Here is a 17,925-nt window from a genome sequence, read left to right on the forward strand (position 1 = left end):
TAATAAAAATAGTACAAATTAGCCTTTAGCACTAATAGAATCTTTAATTAGAGATTTTCTGTGCATTTCTGTGTGGAGTTTGCATGTTCTCCTCGTGTTCGCGTGGTTTTCCGCCGCCGTAGTGCATGTGTGTGAATGTAAGAGTGTATGGGTGTTTCCCAGTGATGCGTTGCAGCTGGAAGGGCATCCTCTGCGTAAAAACATATGCTGTATAAGTTGGCGGTTCATTCCGCTGTGGCGACCCCTGATGAATAAAGGGACTAAGCTGAAAAGAAAATGAAATAAAAAAAAAAAGTACAGTTTATGTAGCTTAAAATTATGGGGGTTTTTTTTCAGTTCTTTTTCTCAATTTTTTTTTATTCGTATTATTTTTGGTACTGTTTTTAACTTTATATTGCTTTATATTTGTGGCTTTTGTTTTATATTGCTTTATATTTGTAACTTCTTTTTTTTTTTTTTTAATCTTAAGAAATGGCATCACGATGTTGCAGGGGGTAGCAATGACAGCTCACAGCAAGAAGGTCACTGGTTCGAGTCCCAGCTGGGCCAATTTCTCCCCGTGTTGCCATGGGTTTCCTTCAGGTGCTCCGGTTTCATCCTCAGTCCAAACACATGCGCTATAGGGGAATCTAATAAGCTAAATTGTCAGTAGTGTATGCGTATGAATGCAAGAGTGTATGGGTGTTTCCCAGTGTTAAGTTGGAAAGGCATCCTCTTCGTAAAACATATGCTGGATAAGTTGGCGGTTCATTGCGCTGTGGCGACCCCTGATTAATAAAGGGATTTGAGTTTACTCAACGAACTACGACAGTTTGCGTTCACTGAAAATTAAGAATGATTAATAAATCCATATCAAACAGTCACTTAAAACCACGTCTCGTCTTCAGTTTCAGGCGCCCTTTGCACTCACACTACAAGCATACTACGCTTTTTTTAAACATTTTTTTAACTCTTAAATAACCATTAAAAAAACAAAATCATTGAGACCTTACTTGATATAGTGTAATCACATGGCACAATCCACTATTATCAGTGTGTGTTACAGTTCCATATGCTTTTTACCAATACAGTGAAACGCTTTTAATTTTTTTCTCGTAAATAACCCTGACCAAAAAATGACGTCAAACAGACATCACGACTAGAGACAGACTGTAAAGTACCTTTCTTCTGATGATCAACATGTGCAAGAAGTTCTGCCGTCATCCCCTCCAAACCCTCCAGCATCCGCAAGGACTCATATTGTATCTCTTGCTTTGTTCCTGTAACACACACACAAACACACACACTTGATCTCTATCAGCTTCAAATGAACTGCCTGCCAGTAAGACGTCCTGTGACTCACTGAATAAAAGCTCAATGACAGTATTATCCTTGGACAGATCCTTATAGTCCAGTTGCTCATTTCTCAGCCCCCACACACACACACACTTCTGTCTTCCCGCATCCCTCCATGTTTGCTCCCGTGACGTGTATACCTGAATCTGAGCTCTTCAGGGCCTGTAGTTCAGTGTGGAAGCAGTGCGTCAGGTCAAGACAATGCTGTGAAAACACATCCAGCTCTGTTTGGAAATTAGCAGGAGGTCTGGAAGGCCATTCTGATGGGAACTGATACAGCAGCAGTTAAGAGCAAATAATGCATCTCTGAATGCATCAATAGCTTAGTCAGATGCTATGTTTAAAGATCCCATAAAGTGCTTTGAAATGTGCATTTTATTATACAATGTTTGACGTAATCTCAACTGAAACGTAAATAAAGGGTGGGGCATAGAGTAGCTCCTCCCATTTTTAAAAAACAGCCAATTGAGTTTCAATTTTATCACAGCTCTGCCAGTAAGAGTGGTTGAGATCAAGCGCATCAAATAAAAAAGCAAATTAAGAGGGCGGGGCATGTCAGATACTAGGGAGCATTTGATTGGTCGGAAAATTTGATGAGAAACTGAAGTATGAGGTGATGTCAAAACAATCCATTCAGTCTGTAGTGACAAACTTTGAGATTTGGGTGTTTTTAGCATCTAAATATGAATTTTGTCACTGTTTTGGAGCACACTAGCTTATATAGACATCCTTGAAGCCTGTTTCACACTACAAGCCCGAACAGCGCGTGTTTTTCGGCATCCATGTTAACAGATTAGAGCTCTAATACTGCACACAGAAGCAGCACGTCAGTGCAAGGTGTGAGCATTGCTGAAGCAGCAGTGCCGCGATAGTTTTGGCGCTGGGTCTATGTTTGCCGTGCTGCTCACGCTCAATTAAAGTGCATTGATAATGACCAAAAACACATTGAATGACAGTAAAAAGTAGCAATTTTACCCAATAAATGCATCGATAGTATCCACTGACTCATATATAGTCAATCAGATTAACTTAAACGATTAAAAACAGCAACAATATTTACTTAGGCCCAAACTATAAAACCAAATTTAAAAAAATTTTAGTATTAGTTTTGCTTAGTAAGTTGCACACTAGTTTGATCATGTATAAACATCATTATAACTATATTGTATAAATATTATTCTAACTATAGGCCTATATCATCCTGACAATCAAAAACAAAATGACATTATATCACAGGCGATTGTCTTCTGACCGAGTGCACCTTAAAATACATGAATGACATTCCTCAAAGTGTGAGAAGCATACTATAGGATCTATTGCCAATAACTTGTAAAATAAATACTTGCAGGTTAAGGAAACAGCATAGAAGAAAGTTGCCGCGGGCCTTGGTGCAGAAGAAAGGTAAAAAAAAAGTGTATTTATAGATAGATACGTAACTAGATATAATAGACAGAGATAGATTGATCTGTGCAGCAGCTGCCGATGAGCTTCATGCTGCAGACATAGTCGGTGTGAAAGGTAAACACCTGCATGCTGCTTCTGTTCTCCATACACGCTGCGCACGCGCTGCTCACGCTCTGCTTGCGCTTGCGGTGTGAAACCGACTAACATACTGATAATAACATCTAAAAAACTTTAATTTTACGGGACCTTTAATTAGTACCTTTTTTATTGATACACAAATAAGTTTGTATTTACATGACATCTTTCTTAAAATGTGTGTTAATTGAGCTCTGGTGTTTTTATAAATCATTATTTAACACGAGAGCTACTGTTATTATGCACCACCCGATGTAATGTGAAGGGGACGTTGACAACAGAGGTGAGGATCCAAATGCAGGGTTTATAAGGAGAATGGTCAGGCAAGCAATGGTCAACGGGGTCAAACAGATGTATATAGGTAATCCAGAGTTGTAGTCATTAAGCAGTCAGTACAGGCAGCAAGTAATGTAAATAAACAAACAAAGCAAGGGTCAAACACGGAAAGGCAGAGCAAAGGAAATTGCGTCGTAATGTCACACACAGTTAAACAAGACTCAGCACTGAAGTGTGCGTGTGTGGTTTATAAAGTCCATCCAATCAGTTAATTAACAGCTCCCAGCCGTGTGAGGGTGTAATCAACTGAATCAGAAACAGGTGCGTGTGAGTGGTGCATGACTGGATATGTACTTCTTTAAAGTGGCAGATTTGTAGTTCTTCAGCGATCTGCACAGGGTGACAACCGTGACACCCGAGCTCCCGAAACCAGGACCCTATTTATGTGCAGTGTTGTGATCATATTAATGATGTTTATTTATGCAGCACCGTGGTCCTGCGAGACATGACATTTTATTGCACTATATGTCCACACATGTAGCGGAATGACAATAATCATGAACTTGACGTGTTTTAGCCAAATAAAGTTCTAGTTAGTAGTCACTTAAGGCATTTTATGTTATTTTAAATGTTCCTTATGTATTGCCATTGCATCTTTATAATTTTAGATAATTTTCCAAAGAAGATTATCAAGTGAATGGATAACTTGAGACCCATGTTGAAAATTATATCTATACATTTGGAGTAAAAAAATATGTGTAAGACATAGAAGTGTAATAAGAACTAAGAAGCATGTTAAAAATATGAAATATTTCAGAATAAAAGAAAGGAAAGTGCAGGAAAAAAATGGTAACACCAAAAAATTATTATTTTGGCGCGCAACTGCCTTCAGGACAGAATAAAAAAAGTATAAAATTGTCAAAATACTAAACCATAAGGGGATCTGTTACACATATACTTTGGAGTTCAGTCGTGAATTAGTAACAAAAACCACACCAACAGGAAAAATAATGACTACATGCATGCACTTTGTGATACTGATCAAATTAAACAACTCTGAAGGATACAGTAGCCCGAAGTCTCTCTGTAAACCGAGATCTTTCTGGAATTGGCTTTGATTGTTGGTCTAATACTTTTCTCCACAATCTGGACAAAAATAAAGAATAAAATTTTATTTTTCTCTTTAAAACAAATATCAAAATTTAATTCATTTAAATTTCTAATTTCTTTAAATGCTGTCTCACTTTCTTTTTAATGCAAACTGAACCAAAAGGCACATAAAATGGAAGTCAATGAAACTAAACTTGCTTCAAACTGTCTTAGTCAAGCAAAGATGCTGTATGGAGAAATTGTCCTTTGCAGATAAACCTTTATTATACTAAATTTTTTTGTAAACCTTTCATGTATATATTATGTGAAAATTAAGAGATAATGCTTAAACCCTAAATAAAATATTATATTGATGCTTCAGTCTCATGTTTAAATGTATACAATGTGAAGTTTCCATTTATTAACAGTGTGAGCATTCATTCATTTTCCTTTAGCTTACTCTCTGATTTATCAGGGGTCACCATAGCGGAATGAACCGCCAACTATTTCAGCATATGTTTTACATAGTGGATGCCCTTACAGCTGCAACCCAGTACTGGGAAGCACCCATACACTCTCGCATTTACACTCACACTCATACGGTACGGACAATTTAGCTTACCCAATTCCCCTATAGTGCATGTATTTGGACTGTGGTGGAAACCGGAGCACCTGGAGGAAACCCACGCAAACATAGGGAGAATATGCAAACTCCACACAGAAACGCCAACTGGCTCAGCCAGTACTCGAACCAGCCACCTTCTTGCTGTGAGTCGACAGTTCTAACCACTGAGTCACCGTGACGCCCATTGTGAGCATCTAAATTATTAAAGCTACATAATGCTTAGCTTGTAGTGAACCCAAAATACTACATTCTTAAAGACAGTATCACACTGACCGGTTCTGCTTCGTTCTCTGTGCTCGCCAGACTGGCATCAAAGGAGACAGCATCCTAGAAGAAAAAAGAACGGTTGGAAAAACTGTATTTAATCATAAAAATAAATAAAATATGTTAATATGCAAAGCATATCCAGCACAATTCAAAAAATTTGGTTTGCTAACATTTTTAAATGTTTTTCCTTAAAAAGCTTCCCAGGTCTGCATTATTTGATAAAAAGCACAGTAACAACAGTTAAATTAAGTTTAAAATAACTTTTACCATTTAAAATGTCTCTTTGCTAGAAAGATTTTTTTTTATTGAATAAAAGTATTGATTTTTTTTTTAATTCAGGACACCGTGAACAATGGAATACATAAAATAAAATAAATTACAGTGAAGTAATACTATACTTGAGTACATTTTAAAAAAGAATTCATTACTTCAGTCTTCGGTGTCACACAAAGTGTCTTTAAAAACATTTTAATATGTAATAAAAACAAAATATTTTTCATATTTTAAGATTTGATTCTCCAGAATTTTTTTAATTGCTAGAAAGAATTTTTTTGTTGATTAAAAGTATTATTCATTCATTCATTTTCTTTTCGGCTTAGTCCCTTTATTAATCTAAGGTTGCCACAGCGGAATGAACCGCCAACTTATCCAGTCATATGTCAAACACTATGGACAATTTAGCCTATGCCAACATGTTTTTGGACTTGTGGGGGAAAGCGGAGCACCCGGAGAAAACCCACGCCAACACGGGGGAACATGCAAACTTCACACAGAAATGCCAACTGACACAGCCGAGGCACGAACCAGCGACCTTCTTGCTGTTAAATTAAATTAAATTAAAGTGAAGTACTTTGACCATTTAAAATAACTATACTTTTTAAAATAGAATTCATTACTTCTGTCTCTGATGTCACACAAAGTATCTTTAAAAACATTTTAATATGTAATAAAAACATAAAATATTTGTAATATTTTAAGATTTGATTCTCTAGAAACTTTTTATTTGCCAGAAAGATTTTTTTGCTGAATAAAAGTATTATTATTTTTTTAATAGACCCTTTTCACATAACATCACGCGACGTCCGGTTTCACTCCACATAGTGTATCGCCTACACTGAAATCCTCATAGAGAACTCACCCAGACAGTTGTATACTTACTACAGAAATGTACAGACTGTGACTATGGCTGTTTTTTGCTATCTGCATTCAAGGTGAGACATCTGACATCTAAAACAAACTTACAGGTCATCCAGATTTCTGCTTAAACCAAGAAAATGGGACTTTAAAATGGGAGTCTATTGCTTTGTGTTGCTGTCTTTACTGCAGATGAAGTTGATATGTACTTGTCAGTATTTGTCAAATAAACATTCCAGACGTTTACACGGGTGCTGCACATTTTTTTTTGTCAGAATTACTTTTATTCTATTTATTTTTTGTGTCCTGAAGAGTAAGTAATACATAAAACCGTGGGTGTTTTACTGTGGTTGTATACAGTGGACAGCTGATTCAGAATCACATTCATATTATTCACATTCTACTGCTCAGTTCTCTGACATTTATTTTCTATAAAGGTATTTTATTCATGAAGATAAAACATTTATGTCTATTTAATATTCAAATTAAATTAAATAGAATAGCAATGTTGTATGTGACTCTTAATAATCAACCAAAGTCATTATAAACATTTACAATTGCAAAAATAACACTAAGAAGACGGCATTTTAATTCAGTATTATTAGATTATAAATTTATTTTGTAGCATTATTAATAAAAGGTAGTACAGATATCAAATTAAATCCACCGGTGGCAGTAGGACATAATTAATTAATTCAAATAGAAAAACTGAACAAAGCATTTATAGATCAGTAAATAATAAATTATGAACTTGTTGCATTTATAGCCATACTAGGTAATATAAGAAGATTTAATAAAAAATTTTACTCATGCTGGAACATTTTCCAACTCAGAAAGCAGCGCAGTATTGAAAGGGAAACATTTGGACACAATACCAATAATAGTCTTAAATCAGATCGTGCAATGTTAATATATTTATTTGTAAATTTTCTAGAGAAGTCTCCTATTTATTCAAAGGAAAGCCGGAACTAAAAATAAACTGCAAGTGAATCTACGTCATTGTGAAAAGGGTCTAGTCAGGACAGCATAAACAATGGAATAAATAAAATAAAATAAAGGGCTGTATGGTGGCCCAGTGGGTCGCGCTCTCGCCTCATATCAAGAAGGTCGCTAGTTCGAGCCTCAGCTGGGTCAGTTGGCATTTCTGTGTGGAGTTTGCATGTTTTTCCCGTGTTTGTGTGGGTTTTCTCCGGGTGCTCCGGTTTCCCCCACAGTCCAAACACATGCGGTATAGGTGAATTGGGTAAGCTAAATTGTCCATAGTGTATGAGTGTGAATGAGTGTGTGTGGATGTTTCCCAGTGATGGGTTGCAGCTGGAAGGGCATTCGCTGCGTAAAACATATGCTGGATAAGTTGGCGGTTCATTCCGCTGTGGCGACCCCAGATTAATAAAGGGACTAAGCCGAAAAAAAAAATGAATGAATGAAAATAAAATAAAAAAAATTGAATTTAATTGAATTTAATAAAGTAAAGTAAAGTAAAGTAAAGTAAAGTAAAGTAAAGTAAAGTAAAGTAAAGTAAAGTAAAGTAAAGTAAAGTAAAGTAAAGTAAATAAACATGACTAAAATAATACTTTTGGTTAAAGATGTTTAGGTTAATATTTAGGTTTACTGTAATGCCAGCTCCATTGGCTATGAGACGTCAGATGGATATTAAATATTTGCCATCGTCATATCATAAATCCAATACACTACATAAACAAAACATAAAGGTATCATTATTTAATAGTAACAAATGAATATCTCATCACATACATACCACTGCTCATTCAACGGCACTCTGTCTGTTGTGGATTTCTCATCTTTGCCAGATGCAGACACTTCTTGGCAGGAGGCTGATGGTGAATCATCTTCAGATGACTCTTTAATGTTTGTGGTTTTGACGCAGATCTTTTGCTGGGATTCTGTGGAAGAGATCTTTACCGGAGCACTCTTTGGAACTGTGAGCCTTCCTCTGAACATAGTATGAGCAGCCTGACTTTTTCGGAGCAGGACAGGCCGTGTCCAGGGAGCCCCATGGATCACACTCCCACCAGCTGCTCGTCTGTGATTGGGCTTTTTGCTGGTCTCGGAAGTGGAAACGGATTTCTCTGGTTTTCTTTTATCTTCTTCTTTAACTGCATGATTAACAAGTGCTTTATTTTTGCTTTTGTTACAGTGTTTTTTATCGACACCATCAGGGTAAAGTTCTCTATGAGCCTCAGATGTGCTGCGGATTTTCAGAGCTTTTTTTAAAACCTGCTCCAACATTTCAATTTCTTGCTTTTCCTGAGGTAAAATATCTGTTTTAGGAAGCACAAACAAACATTGTGTATGAGTCTATAAATATATCATAGTGCCGTCAAAAGATTATTTGCGATTAATCACACAAGTTAATCATATAAATTATATGCACTTGAAGTCAAAATTATTAGCCCTCCTGTGATTTTTTTTTTTTTTCAAATATTTCTCAACTGATGTTTAACTGGGAAAGGAATTTTTAACAGTATTTCCTATATTTTTTCTTCTGGAGAAAGTCTTACTTGTTTTATTTCAGCTAGAATAAAAGCAGTTTTTAATTTTGTTTAAAAAACATTTTAGGGTCAATATTATTAGCCCCTTAAGCAATATTTATTTTTATTTTTTAATTTATATACACACATACATATACATATATATATATATATATATATATATATATATATATATATATATATATATATATATATATACATATATATATACATATATATATACATATATATATATATATACACACACACACACACAATATTTATACACATAGACATACATTATGTAAACACAAACATTTATTTTTGCTGCGATTATTATTAGATTATTAGTTTGACAACACTAATATACGTATAAATGAACTTGCCTTGCCTAATGGTGAATAAAGATTTTTATACAACAGTTCTGTCTGTTTCTCGAATCTGATTGGTTGATAGCCTTGCAATATTCTTGTAATAATTGTGTATTACTCTGCCCACGGCGACACAGTGGTGCAGCAGGTAGTGCTGTCACCTCACAACAAGAAGGTTGCTGGTTCGAGCCTCGGCTGGGTCAGTTGGCGTTTCTGTGTGGAGTTTGCATGTTCTCCCTGCGTTTGTGTGGGTTACCTCCGGGTGCTCCGGTTTCCAAAGAAATGCGCTACAGGTGAATTGGGTGGGCTAAGCCGAAAAGAAAATGAATGAATGAATGAATGAATGAATGAATACTCCGCCCACATACAGTGAGAGCAGATCAATAAACTAAACAAATACTTCAGCTGTTGGACAACATAATGTACTTTTGAGGCTTTTTCAGGAGAGAATGAAGTTGTTTACTAAGCCTAAGCGTAATAATAAGCCTTTAGAGGAGAAAAACTGCGTAAATTTCAAATCACGGCTAATCAAATTATTATAAAACAGGTAAGTGACAGTCTAAGTCAATCTCTCTCTTTTGTATTTTGTTGTGCTGTATTTATCTCATAGTAATCTGCTAGTGTTTGCTTTGCTTTGGCTTTTTCAGGGTTAATTATTGTGATCTCCGGATTGTAACAGAGAAATACTGGGAAATGTCTCTAGACTGATGGCATTTCATGCTGTTCAGCCTTATAATCTTAAAATGTGAACAAAATCACCTGTTTTGTCATTACTTTAGACATTACGCAAGAGAATCATTAAAATACTAACTCTAAAGTGACGTTGGTGAAGTAGCACCCACGGTTTCTGCTGTTCTGACGTCAGCTGCAGATGTATGAACGGTGGAAGAAAGTAGTTCCTCTTACAAAAAGGTTTCTGAGACTCTCCGTGTTTGATTTTCTTTTTTATACACACGATTATGCGTCAAACTGTTGTATAAACACAACATTACACTGGTCTCAGTGCAATATGGCTGTATATTGTCACTGGTTGGAAAATAAGGCATTCGGCCTGAGGCCTCGAGCCAACACATGCCTCCCATCAGTGCCGATATACAGCCATATCGCACTGCTACTAGTGTGATATTGCTCATTTATATTATCCTCTTACCATTTCTAATATCTGCGACGGATGGATTTTCCAGGAGACTGGTTTCTGTCACACGCGTTCTCCTGCAAAAATACAACATAATCTGAGTTTTCTAAACAAAATTAGCTTTACATCATCTATTTCAAGACAAGTATGATATAACAAGAAAAATGTAAATGAAAAAAGTCAAAGTAAAACAAAAACATCATCTTACATTGAGCTTAAAATCTCCTTGCACTGCCTGATGTTTTCATTGAGTCTTGATTCTTCAGCTCTGCACATCTTAACAGCTTCATCGACAGCATGAAGAAGAGACATGCTGATTATCTGACAGAGACGCACAATAAATGTCAGTTTTTAACCAATGCAAATAGGCAAAGGACAAACACACAAGACCAAAAATTGATTTTATGTACACGGGAGCGTGTTAAAGGGATAGTTCACCTCAAAAGTAAAAAATCAGTCATTTAAATCACCCCTTACTTGTTCCAAACCTTCATGAGTTTCTTTCTTCTGATGAAAACAAAAGAAGTTGTTCTCAAGAATGCTGGAAACCTGCAACAATTGACATGATCTGTACTATTGACATGATCTGTACTATTTTTGTACTATGAATATGTATGTATTTATACTACTTCCGCTTCTGTTAATGTTTATGTTTTGTTGTTTATTGTTGTTTTATGGATGTTAAGTATTTTGTGTTTTATTTTGTCTTGTTGCGTTATTATTATGTGATTAAAATAAATTGTGGGAGCCTCTTGAAAATGAGATGGTACATCTCAAGGGGTCAGTTGTAATAAATAAATAAACTGAACTGACTTACCTACTATGGAAGTCTATGGCTACAGGTTTTCACCTTTGTTTGAAACATCTTCTTGTATGTTTATATAAGAAAGAAACACATGAAGCTTTATAACCACTTGTGGGTGCATAAATAGTGCGTTGATTTTTATTTTAGGGTGAACTATAATTTTAAATGCAAGTGTTTGTTTACTATAATATTTCAGATAACTTACGAGTATGAATGTAATACGAGTGAAATAATCTCAAAACTACCACTCAGTAGATATTATGTACAGATATATATTATCATTAAGCACAGACGTCATAAAGTTCAGTTACCTAAAACTAGGCTCACACGGAACCTGCGCGCGCAGAATTGGCAGATTTCCACAGATTTTTAGCCCATCGTTGATTCTGTTTATTTACTTGAATAAATGTGTGTACATTTATATTTATTCTGTTTTTAAATCAATTTAATTTTATATATTGACTAACATGAAAATGTTCATATGATTCATTCACAATACAGTTTGTAAAGTAACATTTTCTGTCTTTTAGTAGATATATTATAAGAGACATGCTTTGTTTACCAAATAAAGTGGATCTAATTGGATTTGCATTGTTAACATTAAATTAAAGTTTAAAATGGTATTATTTTTACTCCATATATCACTTTTTTAGTTATGATACCGCAGATTTTAACAAAATTCTCAGCAGAAATGGCTGAAACAAATGTTCAGATTCTTTTTGGCCCTACCTAAAACCCAAACTTGTGTTATAAAGCTCCAAACTGTTCTAAAGTGTATGTACTTAAGCATATAAAGTGTACATTCAAACAATATACATACATTTAGCAATACATAATGTTATATAATAAAAATATTATTTAACAACTAGCATGGACAAAAGTGATGTTAAATACATCGAGAGCAAACAAAATTCAAGTTATATTATATTGCATATCTATGTATATTGATTATATGTAATCAATATACATACATTTTATCAATACATATGTTATATAATAATAACATTTAAGAAATATAGTATGGGCAAAAGTGATGTTATAAACATCAAGAGCATACTAAAAGCAAGTTTCTACTTTAATATTTCAGACATCTTAGAAAATGTAACGTGAAATTGTGAGTGAAATAACGTTGTCTCCAAAACTGTCACAGTATATTAACGTATACACTCACCGGCCACTTTATTAGGTACACCTGTCCAACTGCTCGTTAAGACAGATTTCTAATCAGCCAATGACATGGCAGCAACTCAAAGTGACTTTGAACGTGGGACGATTGTTGGTGCCAGACGGGCTGGTCTGAGTATTTCAGAAACTGCGGATCTAGTGGGATTTTCACGCACAACTATCTCTAGGGTTTACCAAAAAAAAAAAGAAAATATTTAGTGAGAGGCAGTTCTGTGGGCGCAAATGCCTTGTTGATGCCAGAGGTCAGAGGAGAATGGCTAGACTGGTTCCAGCTGATAGAAAGGCAACAGTTATCCAAATAATCACTCTTTACAACTGAGGTATGCAGAAGAGCATCTCTGAACACACAACACATCCAGATGGGAAATATGGGTAGATGGGCTACAGCAACAGAAGACCACACCGGGTGCCATTATTATCAGCTAAGAACAGTACAGAGGCTACAATTCGCACAGGCTCACCTGTGATGAGTCTTGATTTCTGCTGCGACATTCGGATGGTAGGGTCAGAATTTGACGTCAACAACATGAAAGCATTGACCCATCCTGCCTTGTATCAATAGTTCAGGCTGGTGGTGGTAATGTACTGGTGTGGGGATGATATTTTATTGGCACACTTTGAGCCCATTAGTACCAATTGAGCATCGTGTCAACGCCACAGCCTACCTAAGTATTGTTGCTGACCATGTCCATCCCTTTATGACCACTGTGTACCCATCTTCTGATGGCTACTTCCAGCAGAATAGCGCGCCATGTAATAAGCGTGAATCATCTCAGACTGGTTTCTTGAACATGACAATGAGTTCACTGTACTCAAATGGCCCCCACAGTCACCAGAACTCAATCCAATAGAGCACCTTTAAAATGTTGTGGAAAGGGAGATTCGCATCATGTATGTGCAGCTGACAAAAATGCTATCATGTCAATATGGACCAAAATCTCTGAGGAATATTTCCAGTACGTTTTTGAATCTATGCCACGAAGGATTAAGGCAGTTCTGAAGGCAAAAGGGGGTCCAACCCGGTTCTAATAAGGTGTACCTAATAAAGTGGCCGGTGAATGTACATATATTTAAGCACATATGTCACAAATATCAGTTATGTAACAGCCATATTGTTCTGTTATAAAGCTCAAGTGTGTAACGTTAATGTGTACTTAACCATAGTAACTAATTTAATCAATAAGTAACGTTATAGTAACATTCAAGACTCTTATCATAAAGTGATTCAAGTTACCCGCCGGAAGCGCGCACGATGGTGTCTAAAAACTCCGCTTTCACTTTCGTTTCTCCATCCTACAAGTACCTTCCGCTCATTTGTGAACTTAAATGAAACATTTAACTCGGACTGTCAAAATAAAGTAAGAGAAAAGCGAAAACTTCAGCTTCAGACTCCTGTGCTGCGTTCACGTCCACACAGCAGCGCGGCTTCAAAACAAGCGTTCACGTATCGCGAGACCTACACTCTGTGCATCGTTGCTATGGAAACAAGCTCGTTGAGCAACAGTTGTTTGGTGGTGAGGAGAAACTAAACTAGCTTAATTTTTCAACATGGAGAATAACAGAGAGTTTGGGAGAGCTGTGGCTGTGCAAGTCACTGTAATGTCGGCGAGTCGTTTGGTAAGAAGTCAATACAGTCAGTTAAAATATCTAACATTTGAGCGTGAAATCAATAACAGTCAACACAACCGGAGCTAGTTGTCATAAGGCATTATAACGTTAGCAGTAACTACAAAACGTTAGTTGATTTAACTTAGTGATGTTGATGTCTTCAAAAATTGTATTATTACCTTACTCGAGTTAGCAGTGTGCTATTCAAAACAAAGTAGTATAAATTAATTCATTAATTAGTTAATTAATAAAAAAAAAAACTTGTCATGAGCCAACACTTGTATACGTTCATTTGCTTTCGGAAACTGCTTTATTTATTTATTTATTTATTTATTTATTTATTTATTTATTTATTTATTTATTTATACATACTGCACATTTATTGATCTATACATATTATTATAAGCCATACTGTGATATTTTCTTCTTTTTTTTTTAAAGTATTTCTTAAGTGATTGAAATTTTCACATCATTCTATTTCATATTCCCTTTTAATATCCCTTTTAAAGTCTTATTTCTTTTACTTTGGCTGTCGCTGGAATAAAATAAATATAAAAAATAAAAAAGGTTAATATTATTAGCCTTCTTTTAATATACATATTTTTGATTTGTTACAGAATAAAATGCAATTGTCTGCGAACTAACTTAGCTAGCCTAAGTAACCTAGTTAGAAAACTAATATATTGCATTATTGATATATACTGACAAAATTATTAGCCTCACTGTAAAATTAATTCTTTTTCAAATATTTCCCAAGTGATGGAAATATGGCTACATTTTTACAGTTATTCCCATTTATATATTTTTCTTTTATTCATTTACTTTTCAGCTTAGTCCCTTTATTAGTCCCTCTGGGGCAACAGCGGAATGAACCGCCAACTTATCCAGCACATGTTTAATGCAGTGGATGCCCTTCCAGCTGCAACCCATCTCTGGGAAACATCCATACACACTCATTCACACTCATACACTATGGACAATTTAGCCTGCCCAATTCACCTGTACCACATGTCTTTGGGGGAAACCGGAGCACCCGGAGGAAACCCACGCAAACGCGGGGAGAACATGCAAACTCCACACAGAAGCGCCAACTGACACAGCCGAGGCTCGAACCAGCAACCTTCTTGCTGTGAGGCGACAGCACTACCTACTGCGCCACAGCGTCATCCTGTATTTTTTTCTTCTGGAGAAAATAGTTCTTTTACTTTGGCTTTCGCTGGAATAAAATTAATATTAAAATAAAAAGGTTGATATTGTTAGCCTTCTTTCAATCAATTTTTTATTTGCTACAAAACAAACTGCTATTGTCTAATGAATGTCCTTATTAACATAACTTGCTTAGTCAACCTCATTAACCTAGTGAGAAAACTAGTATATTACTTTATTGATATACAGTAAATTGACAAAATTATTAGCCCTACTGTGAAAGTTTAATTCTTTTTCAGATATTTCCGAAGTGATGAAAAATTGGCTAAATTTCACATTAAAAAATCACAGTTATTCCCTTTTATATTTTTTCTTCTGGAGAAAATAGTTATTTTACTTTGGCTTTCGTCGGAATAAAATAAATATGAAAATGAAAAGGTTGATATTGTTAGCCTTCTTTCGATTAATTGTTTTTATTTGCTACAGAACAAACTTCTTTTTCAAATATTTCCTAAGTGATGGAAAATTGGCTAAATTTTCACAGTATTCCCTTTTATATTTTTTCTTCTGGTGAAAATATTTATTTGACTTTGGGCTATCACTAGAATAAAATAAATATTTAAATAAAAAGGGCGACATTATTAGCTCTCTATCTATATTTTTTGATTTGCTACAGAACGAACTGCTATTGTCTAATGAATGTCCATATTAGCATAACTTGCCTAGTCAACCTCATTAACCTAGTGAGAAAACTAGCATTTTACACCGTTGATATAAAGTGACAAAATTATTAGCCCTACTGTGAAACTGCTCTAAAGCCGCTTTAGTCAGAAAACTAGTATGTTTGCATAACTAACTAGAAAAATATGAATTAGGGATGCTCCGATCGATCGACCGGAGATCGGTATCGGCCGATAATCACATTTAATGACTCGATCGGTACTCGCTGATCTGGCCGACCTCATGAACCGATCTCAAGTGTTTGTTTATGCGTTTACAAGCTGAGGAAGCATGTGCACACCTGGGTTATACATACAGCAGCTACTGCATGTAGTCAGGCCTTTTTACATAAAAGAACTGAGAGTTCTGTGTTTTACACAATATTCCATGTTCACTAAAACCTAGCTGAAAATATTAGATGAATTAAAAAAAAAACTTTAAAATTATATATTTTTTAACATGAATATTTAATAATATAACTTCTTTTAATTTATGTATTGCAATAAACAGTTTATAAGACTATTTCCTTTTAGTAAGTAATTGATTAATAGGTTTGCATTTTAACTTCTTATGCATCAAACATGTGCTCTAAACTTTGTCTTGACTGAGACATGTTGAATTATTCTTCCATCATTTGCAGTGTTTCCCAATTGTATTTTTAGTACATTTTCTTACCATTTTTTATATGTGCTATCTATTATGCTCTGTAAAGCTACTTCTGACAGTGACATGTTCACACCTAAATGGTTAAAAGAGACATGCTTGAGGGATTATATGCAGCATCCTTCATTAATCTCTTAGGTAAGGAGATATCTTCACTTAAGTATTATACTTAGAGGGGAAAAGTACTTTATGCATTATAAAGCTTGAAGCCTCAGAATCGGTACTCGGTATCGGCTGATCACCATGACAAGATATCGGTACTCGGTATCGGCTGCAAAAATGCTTTTTACTAATGCAAAAGACATTAGTTATTAGAAATGAATAGTTATTAACTATTATGTTTAAAAATGTGTTATGAAATAATAAATAATCTCTCTGTTAAACAACACTTCAAAAAATATATATAATGAATCTAAATTTCACATTAGGGCTAATACTTTTGTCATTAAGTGATATATAATAAAACAGATTCTGAAAGCTCATTGCACTCTTTTAAATAATACACCCTTTATTTATTATTGTAGATTTTTTTTACTATAGTAAAATAGCTGTAGTATAGTGTATATAGTGTTCAGCATAAATGAGTATATCCCATTTTGAAAATGAATATTTTATCAATTTCTCGATGCCTATAGGTCATATATTGTGGTGCATTTGAACAAAACATTTATTAATCAGATTAAACAGATATATTTATTTTAAAAATGTTCTAGTCACCAAACATCTTTAGAAATAGAAAGATAATACATAAAAAATACTAACTACAAAAATTCAAATAAATTGTATATTTATTTTGTTTCTCATGAATTTTCCTCATTATTATTTTTTATTATTATTATTTATAGGTTTTATTTAATATTTTTCCCTAATTTTTGGACCATTATAGTAATTTTTTTTTGTTAGATTAGCTCCAGATTTGGCTTCAGTGCTGACTAATCTAATGTTTATGCACAAATATAATATTGTAAAGCATCCTATAGAAAATATTAATTTAAAACAGAGATCAGAGGTGTCTACTCATATGCTTGCTGAGTACATTATTTATACCACTGATGTAATGAATTATTGTGGGCTTGTTATGTGATTTTACCTTAAAATCCTACACTCATTTGTGGTCATTTCAGAAAGGCAGCAGGACTGATTCATGTCTCAGTTTCGTTCGGGTGGAGTTTAATGGATGTGTGCTGGGAGACTCACAAAAACTGGAGGTTCCTGTGGACAAAGATGTGGTTTACAACTTCTCCTGTAATTTCGAATGCTCAGAAGTTGCACACACACTTGATGATGTGGCACATAAACCTGTCATATGTAAGTATTAAGCCTTTATAGGACACTCATTGAAATAATTGAAAAATGTTGAGGTGTTGCTGACAGTTATTAAAAGACTTTGACACTTTTATGATGTAAAAAATATATATTGTAATGCATTCAATGTCAATGAAGTTGCAATATATGTTTTTTGCTTAAAAGGGTTAAAAATAAAGGGTTTAACATTCATATAGTCAGCGCCAATAGCGTAGTGGTTAGCGCGTTGA

General features: G+C 34.8%; 2 protein-coding genes across 2 annotated transcripts in view; one reads left to right on the forward strand and one right to left on the reverse strand.

Moving 5' to 3' along the window:
* Positions 1 to 13,667, reverse strand: part of LOC130217214 (uncharacterized) — a 29,037-nt gene extending 15,370 nt beyond the window's left edge. Inside the window, exons 1-8 of the mRNA XM_056449283.1 lie at positions 13,488 to 13,667; positions 10,472 to 10,584; positions 10,279 to 10,340; positions 8,025 to 8,547; positions 5,138 to 5,191; positions 4,218 to 4,296; positions 1,476 to 1,605; positions 1,161 to 1,259 (exon numbers count right to left, since the gene is read on the reverse strand). Coding sequence (XP_056305258.1) covers positions 1,161 to 1,259; positions 1,476 to 1,605; positions 4,218 to 4,296; positions 5,138 to 5,191; positions 8,025 to 8,547; positions 10,279 to 10,340; positions 10,472 to 10,575 — 1,051 coding nt within the window. The 5' untranslated portion in view covers positions 10,576 to 10,584; positions 13,488 to 13,667. The remainder of the gene's footprint in view (positions 1 to 1,160; positions 1,260 to 1,475; positions 1,606 to 4,217; positions 4,297 to 5,137; positions 5,192 to 8,024; positions 8,548 to 10,278; positions 10,341 to 10,471; positions 10,585 to 13,487) is intronic.
* Positions 13,668 to 13,780: 113 nt separating this feature from the next.
* cfap70 (cilia and flagella associated protein 70) overlaps positions 13,781 to 17,925 on the forward strand; it is a 40,839-nt gene continuing 36,694 nt past the window's right edge. The window contains exons 1-2 of the mRNA XM_056450090.1: positions 13,781 to 13,870; positions 17,515 to 17,698. Of these exons, the coding sequence (XP_056306065.1) occupies positions 13,802 to 13,870; positions 17,515 to 17,698 (253 nt within the window). The 5' untranslated portion in view covers positions 13,781 to 13,801. The remainder of the gene's footprint in view (positions 13,871 to 17,514; positions 17,699 to 17,925) is intronic.

Source organism: Danio aesculapii, chromosome 3 (genome assembly GCF_903798145.1).
Source record: "Danio aesculapii chromosome 3, fDanAes4.1, whole genome shotgun sequence".
NCBI lineage: Eukaryota > Metazoa > Chordata > Actinopteri > Cypriniformes > Danionidae > Danio > Danio aesculapii.